The sequence below is a fragment of the Dendrobium catenatum genome, unplaced genomic scaffold, assembly GCF_001605985.2.
Source record: "Dendrobium catenatum unplaced genomic scaffold, ASM160598v2 fragScaff_scaffold_1720, whole genome shotgun sequence".
Classification (NCBI taxonomy): Eukaryota; Viridiplantae; Streptophyta; class Magnoliopsida; order Asparagales; family Orchidaceae; genus Dendrobium; species Dendrobium catenatum.
In genome coordinates this window covers 92,740-109,122 of record NW_021320182.1, presented here as the reverse complement: position 1 = coordinate 109,122, position 16,383 = coordinate 92,740, and the positions used below count along the sequence as shown (strand labels likewise).

Below are 16,383 nucleotides of genomic sequence, written 5' to 3'. Positions count from 1 at the left end.
AATGGGATCCTAAAGATATATGATCCACTACACTTAATAAAAAACAACATATATTGCATGCTGAGTACCTAATTCACAAAAAAATATGGTAATTATAAAAGAACAGAAGGTCAAACAAGCCCTTCTTTCACATTGAGCTTACCCATCTCTTTCTCCCATTTGAGTCCAAACATTTGCCGGCCAAAAGGTACCATGAGATTGTACCGCAAAACCTGTAGCTTTGCACAATTAGAACAAGTTACTAAGCAAATTATAGCTTTCGAACTTATTTTGCTTTCAGAGTGATTGATCACCTTACTATTGATGTCCTTCATCCGTGCCTTAAGAATCTCTGTATTTTGTAGCCATTGATAACCTTTTTGGTCTGAATTTTCAGTCCAGGCCTTCTTCAACGCTACTCTCCATTCTGCAATGTTAGACCTGATTTCCTTGTTCAGTTCAACCCACTCAGGAGCACATCCATTTCTTGAAAGGATTCTATAAAGAGTATCCTCTGCTGGATCTGCATGAGGATTGGTATTCAGGTTCAGAGGTTTTCCCTTTCCTGGAAGGTTTTCAAAGTGCCCTTCCTCCATTGAGTGCCATATTCTTTGTTCCACAACATTAACTATATCAGTCTCTGACCTGCAAATATAAAGCATACGGTAAGAGACGTTAAAAAAGTTAAGAGATTGAATAAAAATGTTAAAAGATCATAATAGGTCAACAGAAAGCTGATCAAATACTTCTCGTGTTGGATTTTTAACACCACGAAAGGATGAAATATAGCATTAAATAGAATCACTTGCATATTCAGATGAAAGCTTAGACAAATTTCACACTGCTATATGATGATCGTATATTTTAACATGGCAGTAACATTGTGGATCAACAACAAGCCGATCTAACTAAGGTCGTTTGGGACGGCTTTCTTAATGCTTCTTAAAATAGCTTTTTAGTACAAAAATCAAAACTTTTGAACTAGAAAGTTGCTTTAATAAGCAATAAGAAAGCCGTCCCAAACAAAACCTAAAACCTAAATTTATTACCCATTTATTGTTTGATTCTTCTCTCTTTTTCTTCCTTCATGATGTCACCTTCATTTCACCTATTTTGTTACTTCGGAAGCTTTTATTCAAATATGATGATTTCTCTAGGGGATACAAAAATTGAATGCTAAAGTTGTGATGGTATGATCGGGATAGCCCTGGTCTCTCCGCTCTTCAAGATTTCCCCAAATCTTCTTAAAAGCATTCACGAGTATCAAACCTTCTTCAATAATTAATGTTAAAGAAGTGTATATTCAAAAGGATGTGCCTAACTTCTCATTTTTAAAATCAGAAATTAATAATCTTCTCATGATCTTTCGTTGGTGAGTAAATTTCTTCAGGACATCCTAATATGGCAGGACCCTACAACTGTTAAACTTGCTAAATTTTTGTTGCTAGGGTCCTGATTCAAATCGATATTAGCCCCCTTAAAAAAAGATAATAAAATTTTAAATAGTGTTTAAATCTTAAAAAAGTAGTTGCTATTGAGAACCTGCCTACCTCTTGCTATCTTTGCTCTATGCATGGTCATGCTATTGAAAATTGCTTTATCCAACACAGTGAGCTCAGAAACCCTTCTAACGAGAAGAATGAACTGGTTAGGTCAAAATATTAAGGGCTCAACAATTTAAGTACTGAACCTCTAGATACTAATATTGAAGTTAATGTTGCCTTTCCCCCTCTTCAAAAGCATACTCAAATTGCTCTTGGCATAGGGTCGACCCCTAAATCAAAATATGCACAAAAAGAGGCAAAATCGACAAATTAAGTGATGGGCACATCGGCGTGGCGAATCACTTGAATGGTCAAACGACCTCCGATCGCTAAACAGACTGCGTCGTTGTGATCAAAGCGTCGAATTCGCCTGAGAGGAAACCTCTCGCAGTCAAATCGGACTAGATTGGTCAAAACTGACAACCAACACCCGAAATTGATGTGCGAAGTTGCCCAAATGACATCTGATCACGAAACGGAATGTGTTGTTGCGATTAGAACGTTGACAATACCCAAAGTAAGCAAAATCTTGCCCAATGGAATTTGTCCGATGAAATCGGCGTGAGTTTCAAAACAACATCGCATGAATTTTGAGATAAGACGTGTAAATCGAGGCGATTTTTTGGGATGACTGTTTCTGCTCACCTCCCAGTATAAATAATAATATAATAAACTATATATTATATATATTATTATTATTAGATATATATAATTTAGTTAATAAAAATATTAAATCAACTCGATTAAACTCTTACCTCGTATCCACATCAAGTCCTCAACAAATCCTGGATATCCCGCTGAATACCTTGGATTGCGACAATGCGATCACCTCCAGTGGATCCCGCTGCCCTCATCTCAAATAAAGGAGAGCCTCGTCGTTCAAACGAAAAAAAATGATGCTTCGTGGTTCTTCTCCTCGATCTTCTACTCATGATCCCGTATCTGCGGCACTTCACTGTCCTGATTCCTCAAGCTTCCTCCTTCAATCCCACACTTCTCCGTTCGATTTTAGAAGGCCAGTTGAACCTAAGTCGAACTCGACCACACAGCCTGCGACAAACGACCCAGATCCTCCTTTTCAGCTCCACACGGTCGGCCAACACCTAGACTTCAATCAGTTATCTTCACACAACCTCCAATCCAACAAGCCGCACAACCCACCAATCCCTCTACCCTTTCGATTGATCCTTTGACCCGTTCGCAAGCCAAGGTCGATTTCCTTCCTTCAACCCGTCGAACAGCCCAGATCTGTCGAAACCACTGTTCCGCTCATAAGCTCCAATCTGCTCCACTCGAACCCGCCAACATGCGTAACCCGACGCCTATGATGCACCGACACTCCTCAAAGAGGCATGCAATGTCCGACACGGATCCGACGCATGTCGGACATGCCGAAAACGTGTTCGTATAAAAAAATATTAAATATAAATTGGACACGTGTGTCCGACACACTTATCTTAAATATTTTATGAATTTTTTTAAATATAATTTCTTGCATTTAAAATTTTTACTTATTTAAAATATAAAAAACTAATTTTTTTTATTTTCTATCTACAACAAAAAATTAATTGCCCGCCTAATACCCCATTCATCGAGTATTATCATTTTCATTTCTCTTTGAAGGGTTACAACTTTGATTTCACAATCATATCCGATGTCACCTCAACATTAACTTCTAACGTCGTTACAACATCAACATTTTAAAACGATCTACATATCAAAGATTGATGCTATCTTTACATTGATGTTCGATGCTAGCAATTTTTACACCCACAACTTGACATCTCATCTTTATCCAATGCCTTCCCAACATCAACGACCAAAGCCCTCTCAACATCGATGATAAACGCCCTCTTAACATTGACACCCATTATTTACTGCATAACATCAATGTCTGACTCTCGACAGCATTGTCATCTCCTCTCTCAAAGATTGATAAATGACATCAATGTTTGATTCTCGGCATCCTAATATTAATCAGTTTAAGCATAAATTCTAGTTAAATGACTTATTATTTATAAATTATTTTTTAATATTATACTTATTCAATTTTTATACCCTATTTTTAAAATATAAAAACTTTAATATCATATCCAATCTGTGTCCATGTCCTATATTTTCAATAATTGACGTGTCTCGTGTCCATGTCGTGTAGTCGTGTCTGTGTCTGTGCATCATAGCCCGACACCCAGAATAGCGCCAGCTCCTGTATTCCCACTGTGCTAAATAATGTCACCGAATCTGCAACACTCATACAAACAAATAGAATGCGTCAACAAGCTTCTAAATAGAACGTTGCGCACATTCAAATAATGGTTGCTCGCACAGTTGATTAGTGTCAAATATTTTAAAAACCCCCATACATACCTTGCAACATGCATTAATCTATTCAAACATGTCATTCGGTATCACAAAATAAATTATGCTATAATAGTATAATGTATTTACATGCCGACATATTATACATGCATATCGTACGCTGCTGCATTAAATCTGTGACCAAAATGCAAAAATGTTGCATATGTCCACTATAATTACATACATATAACCATTATGTGACGCATACCCGCATGGGCCCCGGCAAGGGTGTTACAGACACATACATGACGTATGAGGATGATGCGCAAGTCAAAGAAATAAACTCAAGTTCGAGCTCGATTCCTTCTATGTGACTAGATAGAAGTCGATACGGATCGAACTATCAAATAAATATATGATCACAACGTCAATGTAGATATTTATTTTATACATTTATATTAAGCATTCAATGTCTACAGTAAAAAAAAAAATCACTAATTGAGACACAAAAACGACAACGAACTCAATCCTCTATTGACAAGTTGACAGAGACAACAGAGGTTCAACTAATAAAATAAAATTGCTCATGAAAACCGTGTGGACAAAAAAATTCAACCGGAGGGGAAGACAAACATAAAAAATACCCCCCAAACTCCCGAATGCCTATAAAAATTCAAAATTTCAAATATGCCAAAAATTTAAAATATTTAAAATTAAAATAAATCATCAAACAATTAAAGCAAAATCCATCCATCCTCTGCAATAATTTGTTGAGGTGGACAATTTGAAAATTACTTCAACTCAGAAAGAGCTAATGTCTGGCCGAGAATATCATTAGGATTTAGGAATAATTCTCAAACCGTCTCCTGCCAATAAGGATGTAGGACGTGACCTCTAACCGATGGTTTCGCCGCCAAATGGCACCACACCGATTGTTTCGTCGCTAAATGGCACCATAGGTAAACGATTATGACTGGGACCCTCTGAACTAGGTGGTTATGCCGCGCACCACTAAATTATAGTCATGGTCAGAGCCCGCATGCTCCCCAACGACGTCAAATCCTTGAGATATGAATTAATATAATATAATCAATAGAGCACAAAACCCTCTGTTAGCTAAGGTGGATTCAAATTTGTCCCCTTAGACAAATATTCACCCTAAATATACCAGGAACCCTTGGACGAAGCAAATCATGACTACCGACAAGGATCCTTCTGTCATATTAGGTCGACTACCTCTTCTAACTAAGTAGACTATGGACCATGATGGCATGGGACGGCAGAACCATAACATCTTGATCGGGCTTATCATCATTTCCCCCAACATCCTCTTTAAGTACAAAGTTGTGAAATTTTTAATTTTAAATATCAAATTATGTTACTACTATATGCCAGATACTTCATATATATTTGACGACTAGCCTTAATCAAAAGTTCTCTCTCGCTATCGTGAGGGATAATTAACTATAGGGGTTGCACTTATAGAAAATTTGAACTCAAATCATAAAGTCCTCACAAAATGAGAACGAAATCTCTGGATAGTTTCTTATTCAGAACTCAATCTACCTTCTAAAAATTTTCCTCAGAACATATTCGTTAAAACTCTCCTCAACAACCGAAAAAGAAAAAAGGGGATGCAGAGAGGCCGGGGTGCAAATTTCGGAGCCCACACATAGCTAAGAATGTCAAAAAGTCCCATTATCCTTCCAAAGGATTATCTATTACCATATTCATCTCAAAAAGTTCTAACACCTGTACTTTGTCTGAATCTGGCTCTTTTTTCCTCAAAGATTTTATAAGGAGAATAACCTAGATCAATCCAGCCTTGAAAATTCAAATTCATTCCACGAAACTAATTCTTATAATCTTGTCAGACTTGCCACAGACTCCCGGCTTCCTCCACCCTAAACTGAACTCAATCCTCACGCTGCGAATAGTTCAGCTTTTAACACATGCAACGAAGTTGATACTGCCACTTCTAATATTATTCCTCCTCTATCCACTAAGCTTGTCTTGGTGGATGAGAATGATTCTTTGATTGTTTTGGCTAATGTAAACTCAGTCCAATCTTGTTAGTTTTGGTCTATTCGCTTAAATTCTTCCTAATGCTCTAGATAGAAGTTCTGATGGTCTTTCCTCTTTCCTTCTAGGTTTGATCCTACCGTAACATTCCAATTACTCTTCATAAGTCTCATCCTCTTTAAGTATTTATTTGGAGTCATTCCCATTAGATTATAATAAAGTGATTCTTATTCAGTCTCAATTTTTTCTCTCCTTAAAACCATGCCTTGAACATCAACTTACAAGGAAGATGAAATAAATGTGCAAGCTTGTTATGAAGGGACCTCCAACATCCACTTCATAACCTTGCATACTCTAAGAGCGAATAAAAATTTGCAAACATGGGCAAATAAAAAGTGAACTATCAGACAACAATTCCCATGTAAACTTTACAAATGTTAAGGTCCAAATTTAACTTTAATGCAATTAACTGCCATGATTTTGGGGGTACACTATCACGCATTCAAGAAGAGGTGAAATGAAAAAGGAGACTAAAAAATTAGAGATATGGATTTATTTTGTTTGGAATTGCACAACCTCGTTGCTACCTATGCATCCAAAGTTGGGATTAATCTTTATCATAAGTCACCCCTAAGAAATATATGATTTTATAATTCTCCTAAGATGGTCTCCTACGCAACAAAAAAAAAACACTTGTAGAATACCCCATTGGGAGCTTGAAGTTGCATTTCACTTGAAGCATAATTGACAGTCACAGAAGAACATCCTCTCAAGCATGAACAAGGGTCTATGAATTGAACCGTTAATCTTCAGCACAATATGAACTGAAGATTTAAGAGCTACACGTGGAATTCATTTCTGCATGTAGGACACATGTAATTTTTTAGTGCAACGGAAGTTTCATTGATTGTGTTGTGAGAGCGACACGTGTCCTCTACCAATCCTTACCTTGTTTAGCTTTCATGCTATCCCCCCCTCCATCATTTGAACAATGGCAAGGGTCATTTTTTATACTCACATCAACACAAGCATGATTGACCAAGTCTATCTTTGCAATATGACCTAAGCCACTATTTATTTGGGACTAATTGTCAAGTTCAACAAAGCCAATTGGTTCAAGGGGAGTTATCCGCTACAAATCACTTAAGAAGCAACATCAAAGTCAAAGAGGCTGACACATCTAAGGAAAATCACTAACTAGTACCAGATCACCAATATTTGATGACTAGTACTCAATTTACTAATACTCGCTAGTCAAACGAGGCCACTTAGTTATGACAGCATCCAACAACTCGGTGGCATGAAAGTAGTCTCTCATATAGTCCATCTTATAGCATTGGCAGTGTGTATCAGTCACTATTACACAGCTTTGTGCAGATTTTCATATATAAATACTTCATCCAAACTTCCTTCATCGATTTACTTGAAGTGCTCCTCAGAATGTGTTCATATTATTCCCTGGGATGATCGATTGGGTTTATCTGCTTGAGTGTGGGCAGCCAAAAGTTGTTCTAAGGGATCAATCTATGATGCACCGACACTACTCCCCTAATGAGATATACAATATCCAACACACGTCGAACACGGACACGTGTCCGACACAATTCCAACACGTGTCACAAATGACAAAGACATGTTGAATTAAAATAAAATTTAAAGATAATCAAACACCCATATCCTAAATATTTTATTATAAGAAAATTTTTATATATAATTTCTTATTTTTAAAATATATTTTATTTAAATTATTATGAGATCTACATTGGTCTAATTCTTCCATTTATATTAGTGTTGCATCATTTACTATGGACATAGGATGGTAAATTTCATCTAGAATAAGTGACTAAACAGTATAAACTAGCGAAAAAGGTATATTGCATATTATAAATGTAGTTATTCAGTAGGACCAAAGGATTGCTAGTAATTCAACGAACTATAAGACTTATCATCTGTCGAGCGTTTTCTTTAGTAAAGTATGTATAGCTTTGTTTGCAACTTCACCTTGCCCATTCAACTGTGAATGGTTGACTGAAGCAAACTTCAGATTGATTGTATTCTCTTCAAAGAATTGGATTAGTCTTGATTTAGAGAATGATGAGACATTATGCATTATGATATGAAAAAAAAAAAAAATCAAAGCAAGTGAAAATATTAGTCCCTAAAAATTTGATGGCTCCTAAGGTAGCCACTTTATCCATCAATATGGTTTCAATCTACAAGGCGACATAGTTTGCTCAGACTAGCATAAACCTTTATCTTTATGTTGCCCTCAGGAGTGAATTAGCAAAGTCCTCCCCAAAATTTAAAAAAACAAGACTAAGGCTAATGATGTTGTTCATCTATTGAGTTGGCTAACAATTCAATAATGTCTACACTTCTAGTGAGCAACGAAGGGTTGGCCTATAATAGCCTCACCAAAGTATCCTTTTAGCCAACATGAATACCCGAGTGACTCTCGCACTCACCTTTATGGACTTCTTCAAGAACGTTGTTGCAATGATCCGATTGATGGCACTTTTGGCAGACTCTAGAGGAAAATCTGAGAAAGAGGTCTACTTAAGAAAAGAAATTTGCTTGCTTTTATCAATCTCTCCTTGCTTTGTAGTGATGACTTGTACTTTGCTTATTTCTAGGAAGTCAAAGATTGGGGTTAACAAGTATCTTTCATGCTCCACTTGCATGAGTTGGGTTCATCAAGAGATGAGGCCCATATAGTTTATCATATTTATCCAAGAGATAACCTAGTTGATTTCCCTACAAGGAATATGCTTAATGGTCAGCTTCTCGAATTTCCAAACTTCTATCTTGAATTTGGCAATGTGGTGTGACAGACTCTGAAATTAAGCTTCATTTGAAGCAGCTTATGTCATTCTGATAATGTTGCCATAAATTTTTAAAATTTCTTTCCCAACTATAATCTTTATGCTGCTCTTCTCAAAAGAAACTATTCAAAATAACGAGTTTTTTGCTTACTACTGATCATCCAAACGAACGCCGTCAGACGTGTTGATCTGATCAACCCCACAAATTAGATAGTTTTTGCTGACCTCAATACAGGAATATTAATCGAATCAATACAGACGGACAACAGGAGATCTAAAGCTATTCAATTTTCAAAATTGAAGAACTTGTTCCCCAATTTCCCAATTAGAAATTCCCCGCCAGGCATCACTGTCCCTTTATTACGACAATGTGATCGCTTTATGTAATTTACATGTTTTATTTTTCTTTCTTTCTAATATACCCGTATCTTAATCAATTCAAAATCTCAATAATTAAAAAAAAAAATTAAGAAACAATAGGAACAAGCAGCGCACCAAAGAATAATGGCGAATTTAAGATATACAGAAAAAGGGAAAGGAAACCTGATGGCGTTGCCTCGACCGCGCAATTCCGGGGGAAGTTTCCTTTCATTGATGGCATCGACTACCACTGATAAGCGGTAAGCGAGCTTCTTGTGCTGAGTCTGCGTAGAGGAAGACGTCGAATCCGACGCGGTGGTCGCCGCGTTAGACGAGGGATCGACCTCGTTCCAAAAGGAAGACCAAATCGAAAGGAGACGAACTCCGATGGGAAGAAGAGAAGGCAGACGCTGCGAATGATGAGCTACGAGCCCACCCGCCATGGAGGACATGGCAAGGAAGCACCGAGGCCTTCGCTGCGATGTCCGGATTGGGAAATTGAGGCCGATACTCCATGAGCCGCTTTCTAGTATGGAAGGGGCGTTGATGGAAGGCTGAGATCATTCCTCTAGGGGTGTCAATCCAATCCTTGATAGTCAAAATCTCACAATAAATATAATTAGGGGTGTCAATTTCGGGCCACAGGTCGGGTTCGGGTTGAACCCGAAACTGACACGGCATTATTCTGGTCAACTCGAACTGACGGGTCATTTTTCCAGATATGAATCCGACCCGCTTCGGTCCAGGTCAACCCGACACGACCCGAATGACCCGTTCCAACAAAAAATTGCTAGTTTTCGGGTCAAAATTGGTTTATCTCCTCTTTTTCGGGTCAAAGATGGGTCAAAATCGGGTCAATCTCGGGTTGTTAGGTCAAAATCGAGTTTTCGGATCAAAATAGGGTCAATTTCGGGTCAAAGGGTTAACCCAACCCCGACCCGTTTCGGGTTCGGGTTGACCATAGTCCAAAATTTTCGGGTCGGGTTCGAATTGTGTTTTTGGGTCGTGTCAAATATTGACACCCCTGTATACACCTTTCTTTTTGGCCTTTATGGGATCTTTGTTTTCTTGACAATATTAATTTTTTATAAGTAATTTGAAATATTACTAATACTTTGTTTGAGATGCTTTTTTATTATTTATGGAAACAATTTTTTAGTACAAAAATATTAATTTTTATACTAAAAATTTATTTTAAAAAGTACTAAGAAAGCCGTCCCAAACGAAGCCTAAGACTTTATTTAGGACAGCTTTCTTATTACTTTCTAAAATAATTTTTTATAACAAGAATTTAGATTTCATTTGAGATGATGTTTTTATTGTTTCTTAAATAAACTTTTAGTAAAAAAATTGTACTAAAAATTACTTTAAGAAGTAGTAAGAACCCGTATCAAACGAAGTCTTATATTTTAAAATAGTTCAAATGTCTAATGTCTGCATGTTCTGAAGAATTAATATATATTTTGGATGCTAATTGTATTTTGCTACTCATTATTTCAAAAATTAATGATAATAATAATAATAATGACATATAACACATTATGAGAAGCTCATTATTTTTTTCAATCAAATATTATCTACATAGAAAGAAATATGTAAAAAAATTATGAATTTGAGGGAAAAAAATTAATTAAGGTTGTCAAATCTTAATTAGAACAAGATTTAAAATGTATGGATCGAGATAAGTACAACACATAAATATATTACACAAATCTCAAAGAAGATCCTAAGATTTTAAAGCCAATCATAACACAATTTTTTTCAATATTATATACTCATTTAAAGATAATTTAACACTTAAAAATAAAATTAATTCACAAAATTATAGTTCCACATTTTAACAACCTCAACAAGCAAACCCTAATCCTAACTTCACTCACATTAGAAGTAAAAAAAAAAAAAGAGAGAAAGATAGAGAGATAAAAAATAAAATAAAATTAAATAAAATAGAGAGAGAGAGAGAGAAAGAGAGAGAAGATAGCTATCTCCAATCTCGCATTTTTACCAATATCAAATATATCAATCATTATCTTCATCATCAAAAGCGACGGCATTCCGGCGTGAGAGAATGATCACGCTTGGGGTCACGGCAATAGTCATAGACAAGTGAGCGGCGCTGAGCCCACTCCATGGCCGCGCGCTGAAGCCGGCTGAGCCCGAATCCCGCCGGAGAAGAGGGCGGCGGCCGGCAAGACGGTGGCGAGGCGGCGGTGCAGCCGCGAGCGATGAAGTGGGTGAAGCGGGCAACAAAGGGCTGGAAGCGGTAGTCGGCCCTGTACTTGCCGTCGTCCGTTGCCCATGAAGAAGCGTCCCAGATCGAACCGTACACCCACATTGGCCTCCGCGGGAACGTCCACGCGCTCCACTCCGCGTATCGTCGGATCGGCACGTCGTCCACAAAGAATCTGCGCATTGGATACCGAGTATGGACGCAACGTGTTTGTTAAAATGCCTCTTAGAGAAATATACATTTCGTACTTGTGGTTGAGATGAGGTAATGACATAGTTGATTGATTAGTTCTATATTATGCTTTTGGTAAAGTAAATCAAATGGATATAAAATTATTCTGATAAAAAATTTAAATCAGGATATCCCGATCCAATGCAGAAAGCTAGCAAAAGAAAACTTTTTTTTGGGTTTCAAACAAAATATTATGCTTGTTAGTGCACTTCGAGACTGATCTAAAACAAAAGGGGTTGTTAGGTTGCATGATTTAAAGATAAATTCATTATTTTTCCAAGTTTTTTAAGCCTGAATTTTCATAAATTCAGCGTTTGATTAGACTTCCAATATATATTACATATGTATTTATGTGAGTTTTTTATTAAATTCTCTTAAAATCCCTATCAAAAATTTTTTTTCAAGAAAATCTAACTCGAAGCAATTCAGACATGTTATTTCACCTGATTGACCCAAACCAGAGATCTTAGCTTTTAAGCTTTCCTTAAAGAAAGGGTGAAAAGCCCAAGCTTTACATCCAGGACTACTTGATGGGAAAACCTGACACAATTTATTGCACATATCTGCCTCGTGTACCTCTTGCTGTAAGTAATGAAGAGCAACAGAATTTGGGAGGAAAACGAGCTTTGCAGGAAAAAATGCTTAGTAGAGCAACCAAACAGCAGGATCACTCTAAGACTTTGTTTGGGACGGCTTTTTTTCTACTTTTTAAAGTGGTTTTTTAGTAAAAAATTAAATATTTTATACTAAGAAGCCGTTTTAAGAAGCAGTAAGAAAACCGTTTGGAAAAGTCACAAACGAAGCCTAAATCTTTGTTTTCACTCTTCACTTTTACTTTTTTTTTTCAAGGATTATGAGCCTAGAAATATATTAAGCAGAGATATAACAAAAGATATGTTTGTCTGAAATGAGGGTGCAGGCTGAGGAGTTGAAGCCCTTCATTCAACCTGCTAACTGTGGACTGGCCTTTTTACTGTTGCTGACTGTAATATGTGCCCATTTTCTTTGCCATTTCCTAAAGTGTGTTGCTATCATCTCAAAAAACAAAAAATGTACATAAAAACTTATTTGAACTTTTTATTTATAGGTGGACCAATTATATCTAGGAGAGTGTAAAGTTTTTATGTTGATTTTCTTTTTTGTTTGGGGGTGGGGTGGAGTTTAAATGTTATTGAATCATTAGTTTTCATCAAAGAGAGGTGGTTGCTTCTAACCTACCATCCTGTTTATTTTGTCTGCCCCATCTAATTAATCCAGAACATACTCTCATTAAAGGACAAGTACATAGTTTATTCTAAATCAATACATCATTGAATTAAGGTAATACTTACATGATCTCTCTCTGGTTCCATAGAATGGCATAGTTATGGAAGGCAGCCGTCGGATCAAACCATAGATGAAACTTCATCTCCCTTCCTATGATCCTCCCATCGCCGCTCCCTCGCACATACACATTCGTCTGCAGCGTATATGGCTCCCCTGGTTTAGTCCCCAGGAACTCCATATCCACCTCATCATGGAACCCAGGATGTGCTTCATTGTTAGAAAGCTAAGCAAAAGAAAGATCCATTCACTCTAGAGTCAATATAAATCATTTCAAAGCTTGTAAATTGTGAAAGGTTTTCGCATCTCACTCACATAGAATGCTGTGATAACTCCTGCCGTGTAACCCCTCTGAAGCTGGATTGAAGCAGCAAAGTACCCATTTCGAAATGCTCGAATCGACTTGAACCCGCTTCCTGATGATTGTTTGCAGAATGAAAACTAATGCAGAATCAATGATGAAGTAAATGGTTTGCAATGGCAGTGTGAAGTGTGTAGCACCTGAGTTCCTATCAAGCCAGATGGTTAGTGAAGATTGGTCACTGGAGACCCATTGGTGCTGAGGCCCCCAGAGATTAGTGAAGCCATGATAGAACCCCACTGGTCTTAACCTCCAGCTTGGGTAGTATCCTGGAGAGGGCTGAGCATTGCTGCAACAAGGCAGGGCAAGAAGAAAAGAGATGCAGAACAGGAGGAAGAGAGTCATGACAAGTGGAATTGATGATGCAAGAATGGTCACGGGTGTGCTTAAATGCAGAGAAATGGAGTAGAGAAAGGGGTATGCGTTGGTGTGCTGAAGGTCCCACCAAATAGAGGGGATTGATTGCTGGGCAACACAGCTGTTGGGAAGCAGACAAAGCAGGAAGAAGGCATCTTTTGTAGTGGTAAGCGCTGAAGTTGATTGCTTTTTTATCTGAGATTGGCCATTGATGTTGCCTTCCTTCCTTCGAGGGATTTTTTGTAGAAACTTTACGACGATGGGTTCATTAAACTATGTAAATGTACTGTATTTGCTATCAAAGATGTAAATGTGCTTTTGATTGTGAATTCAAAATAATCTATATTTTTTACATCAAGCTTTGTATAGTTACAGTAACAAATCTTAACCAAAGATAAATGCTTGTTCTTATATCACTTTTCTTTAGAAGTACAACTGTCGCTTTTGCAGAGAATTCCTGTAAGATTTCTCTAATGAAAGTTTATATGAATCTGTCGGGATAAAAAGGGTAGATTTTGAGAAGGATTTATTTCTATCAGTTATGATATCTGTCAAGTAGGTATGGATCTTGGTGGTGTGTTTCCTTTCTATTCAATTTAACTTTAATTTTTGCCCCAATCATTAGTTGGTAGCTTGTGGATTTGGATTTTCTCCATTTCTGATATTTTTTGTTGAAATGTGGAGTACTCAAATAAAGGAGCGATGTTGATAATACCTTTTAAAATATTTATGAACTAAGCTATTGACACCTATCATTTTTATTAAAAAAATTTGTGGTTCTTAGATATTTTTTTAAATTTAATAAAAAAAATTATTTGTTATGCTAAAATTTAGGTAATACATATATTTCTTTTCTTTTTAATTTCTCTCTCTCTCTTCTTTTATTATGTATAACAAACTACCTAATGCCCACCCCAAAAAAAAATTACAAGTTTAATTAATTTTGAATTTTGAATTTTGAATTTTGTTATTGTTAAACAGTTATTAAAATTGAAACATAATTAATAACTTTATTCTTTCAATAATATAAAAATAGATTATATTTACATATTATAATTCAAATTTTATTATAGTAAATTAAAATTTTCTTATTTTATTTTAAAATTAATACATTATGAGTTGAAAAACTTTCCCTGCTATATAACTATTATAAAAATTGTCTTTTGACAGAAGTTAAAAATTGTGAATGAAACCACAGTTGTATTTTCCATCTCATGATCCAATGTTCAGCAACAGGCAATGGAAATATGTCTTAACAATAATCAAAGCATATTTTATTTTACCCATGTATGAGCACATTTGAAGATAATATTAGAGAGAGTCGCCTTAGATGATTTGGTCACATAAAACGGCGGCCTTCCGATGACATGGTTAGGAAAGTAGAGATATTAGATTTTGACTTATGTTAAGAAAGATAGAGGTAGACCTTAAAATACTTCGTTAGAGAATATTAGAAATAATCTTTCCTTATTAGATTTAAACGAGAATTCGACTTTTAATATGACACATTTTGTTGTTGTTGTTGTTGTATATTATATATTTTTCAAATAATAAGATCAAAAAGATTTTTTTTTTTAACCGTTGGTCTATAAAAAATATTAAGAAAATATTTAAAAATTTTAATCTGTGCCTCTATTAGAAATAATTTCTACCTTGGCTAGTTGGCTATGATGTAAACTACCTTCTTGCATGATGAGATCCATATTTATTTGTTTTCTCAAAATTACTTTCTATAAACTCAAGAAGCAAACGAGACAGATCATGTCCTTGAATTCTATAGTTAATTCATATTCCCAAAATGTTTTATAGCTAATAACGGTATTGTTGCAACTCTCCCATCAAACGATTTAAATTTGATTTCATTGCAACGGTCATCTGCAACGGCTAGTTACTATTCCAAAATTTTGTCCATCCATTTCTAGTGTTTTTTAACGGCTGGGCTCAGACAATTAGATTAATTTCTGAAAAAAGAAAAAAAAAATTATGATTTGATGGGAGACATAGAGACATGATTTTTTGACATTATCTACATAAATGACAAAAATTTATGATTATAAGATTTGATGAGTTGAATTTATCATATTTTTTTAAAGAAAGGGGTCCAAAATTATTGATACTTATATTTTTTATTTATTTTGAGAGTTTTTGCATACTTAAGAGATTAGATAAAATTTTAGGCTAAATTTATAAGTTGGGTTCCTTAATTTGGTAGCTAGATGTATGAAAAGAAATAGAGCAATTATTAGAGATTTTGTATGTGAATAAGTTTAGGTTGTATGTCGGTGTGGAAAGAATGCCTTGCTCAGTGTGTGAGATGAAAAGTAAATTATAGTTGCTAACTTATATTTGATCTAAATTGTGATATGCAACTGGCTGCGAGAGGTGATCAAAGTTTAAGTTTAGGTAGTTGTAATAATATGTGTAAAAATAAGTAAATGCTAGTTATCTGCTGATGTTGGATGAGATTAATTGATTTGTACATGATTGTGAGATAACGGGCTTTCTTTTAAATATTGTGATTGGTGCTATCCTCTACTGAATCACGCGATTTACTAATTGAGAATTATGAGGAGATAATTATTGTGCTGACGGGTAAAGAGTAACGACTATGTTATTGAGAAAACGTTTACTGGTTTACTAATTACTAAAAAAACACTACGAAAGCTAGAACTCCTTATTTGTTTTCACACATATTATTACAAAAGTAATAACAACTAGCTATTACCCAATTATTTGCCCATATTTATTTATAATGCTTATATTAATATCATGCTTGCAATAAAATGCCAAAATTACTCAAAAATGAGAGAGGGAGGGGGAGAGAGAGAGAGAGAGAGAGAGAGAGAGAGAGAGTAA

At 35.8% G+C, this 16,383-nt stretch overlaps 3 protein-coding genes across 3 annotated transcripts; all 3 read right to left on the bottom strand.

The window, feature by feature from the left end:
- Positions 1-4: 4 nt before the first annotated feature.
- LOC110097900 (dnaJ homolog subfamily C member 28) lies at positions 5-9,585 on the bottom strand. The gene is made up of 3 exons (XM_020824536.2): positions 9,209-9,585; positions 294-624; positions 5-212 (listed from the first exon to the last, which is right to left on the bottom strand). The coding sequence occupies exons 1-3, from the start codon at positions 9,475-9,477 to the stop codon at positions 111-113; spliced, it is 702 nt and encodes a 233-aa protein (XP_020680195.1). The 5' UTR covers positions 9,478-9,585; the 3' UTR covers positions 5-110.
- Positions 9,586-10,967: 1,382 nt separating this feature from the next.
- Positions 10,968-11,519, bottom strand: LOC114581399 (probable xyloglucan endotransglucosylase/hydrolase protein 32). Its single transcript, XM_028701460.1, has one exon. It carries the CDS (start codon positions 11,436-11,438, stop codon positions 11,064-11,066), a length of 375 nt encoding a protein of 124 aa, XP_028557293.1. The 5' UTR covers positions 11,439-11,519; the 3' UTR covers positions 10,968-11,063.
- An 892-nt stretch (positions 11,520-12,411) lies between these two features.
- On the bottom strand, positions 12,412-13,942 carry LOC110097938 (probable xyloglucan endotransglucosylase/hydrolase protein 32). The gene is made up of 3 exons (XM_028701461.1): positions 13,311-13,942; positions 13,125-13,225; positions 12,412-13,035 (listed from the first exon to the last, which is right to left on the bottom strand). Exons 1-3 carry the CDS (start codon positions 13,513-13,515, stop codon positions 12,814-12,816), a joined length of 528 nt encoding a protein of 175 aa, XP_028557294.1. The 5' UTR covers positions 13,516-13,942; the 3' UTR covers positions 12,412-12,813.
- Positions 13,943-16,383: the final 2,441 nt, after the last annotated feature.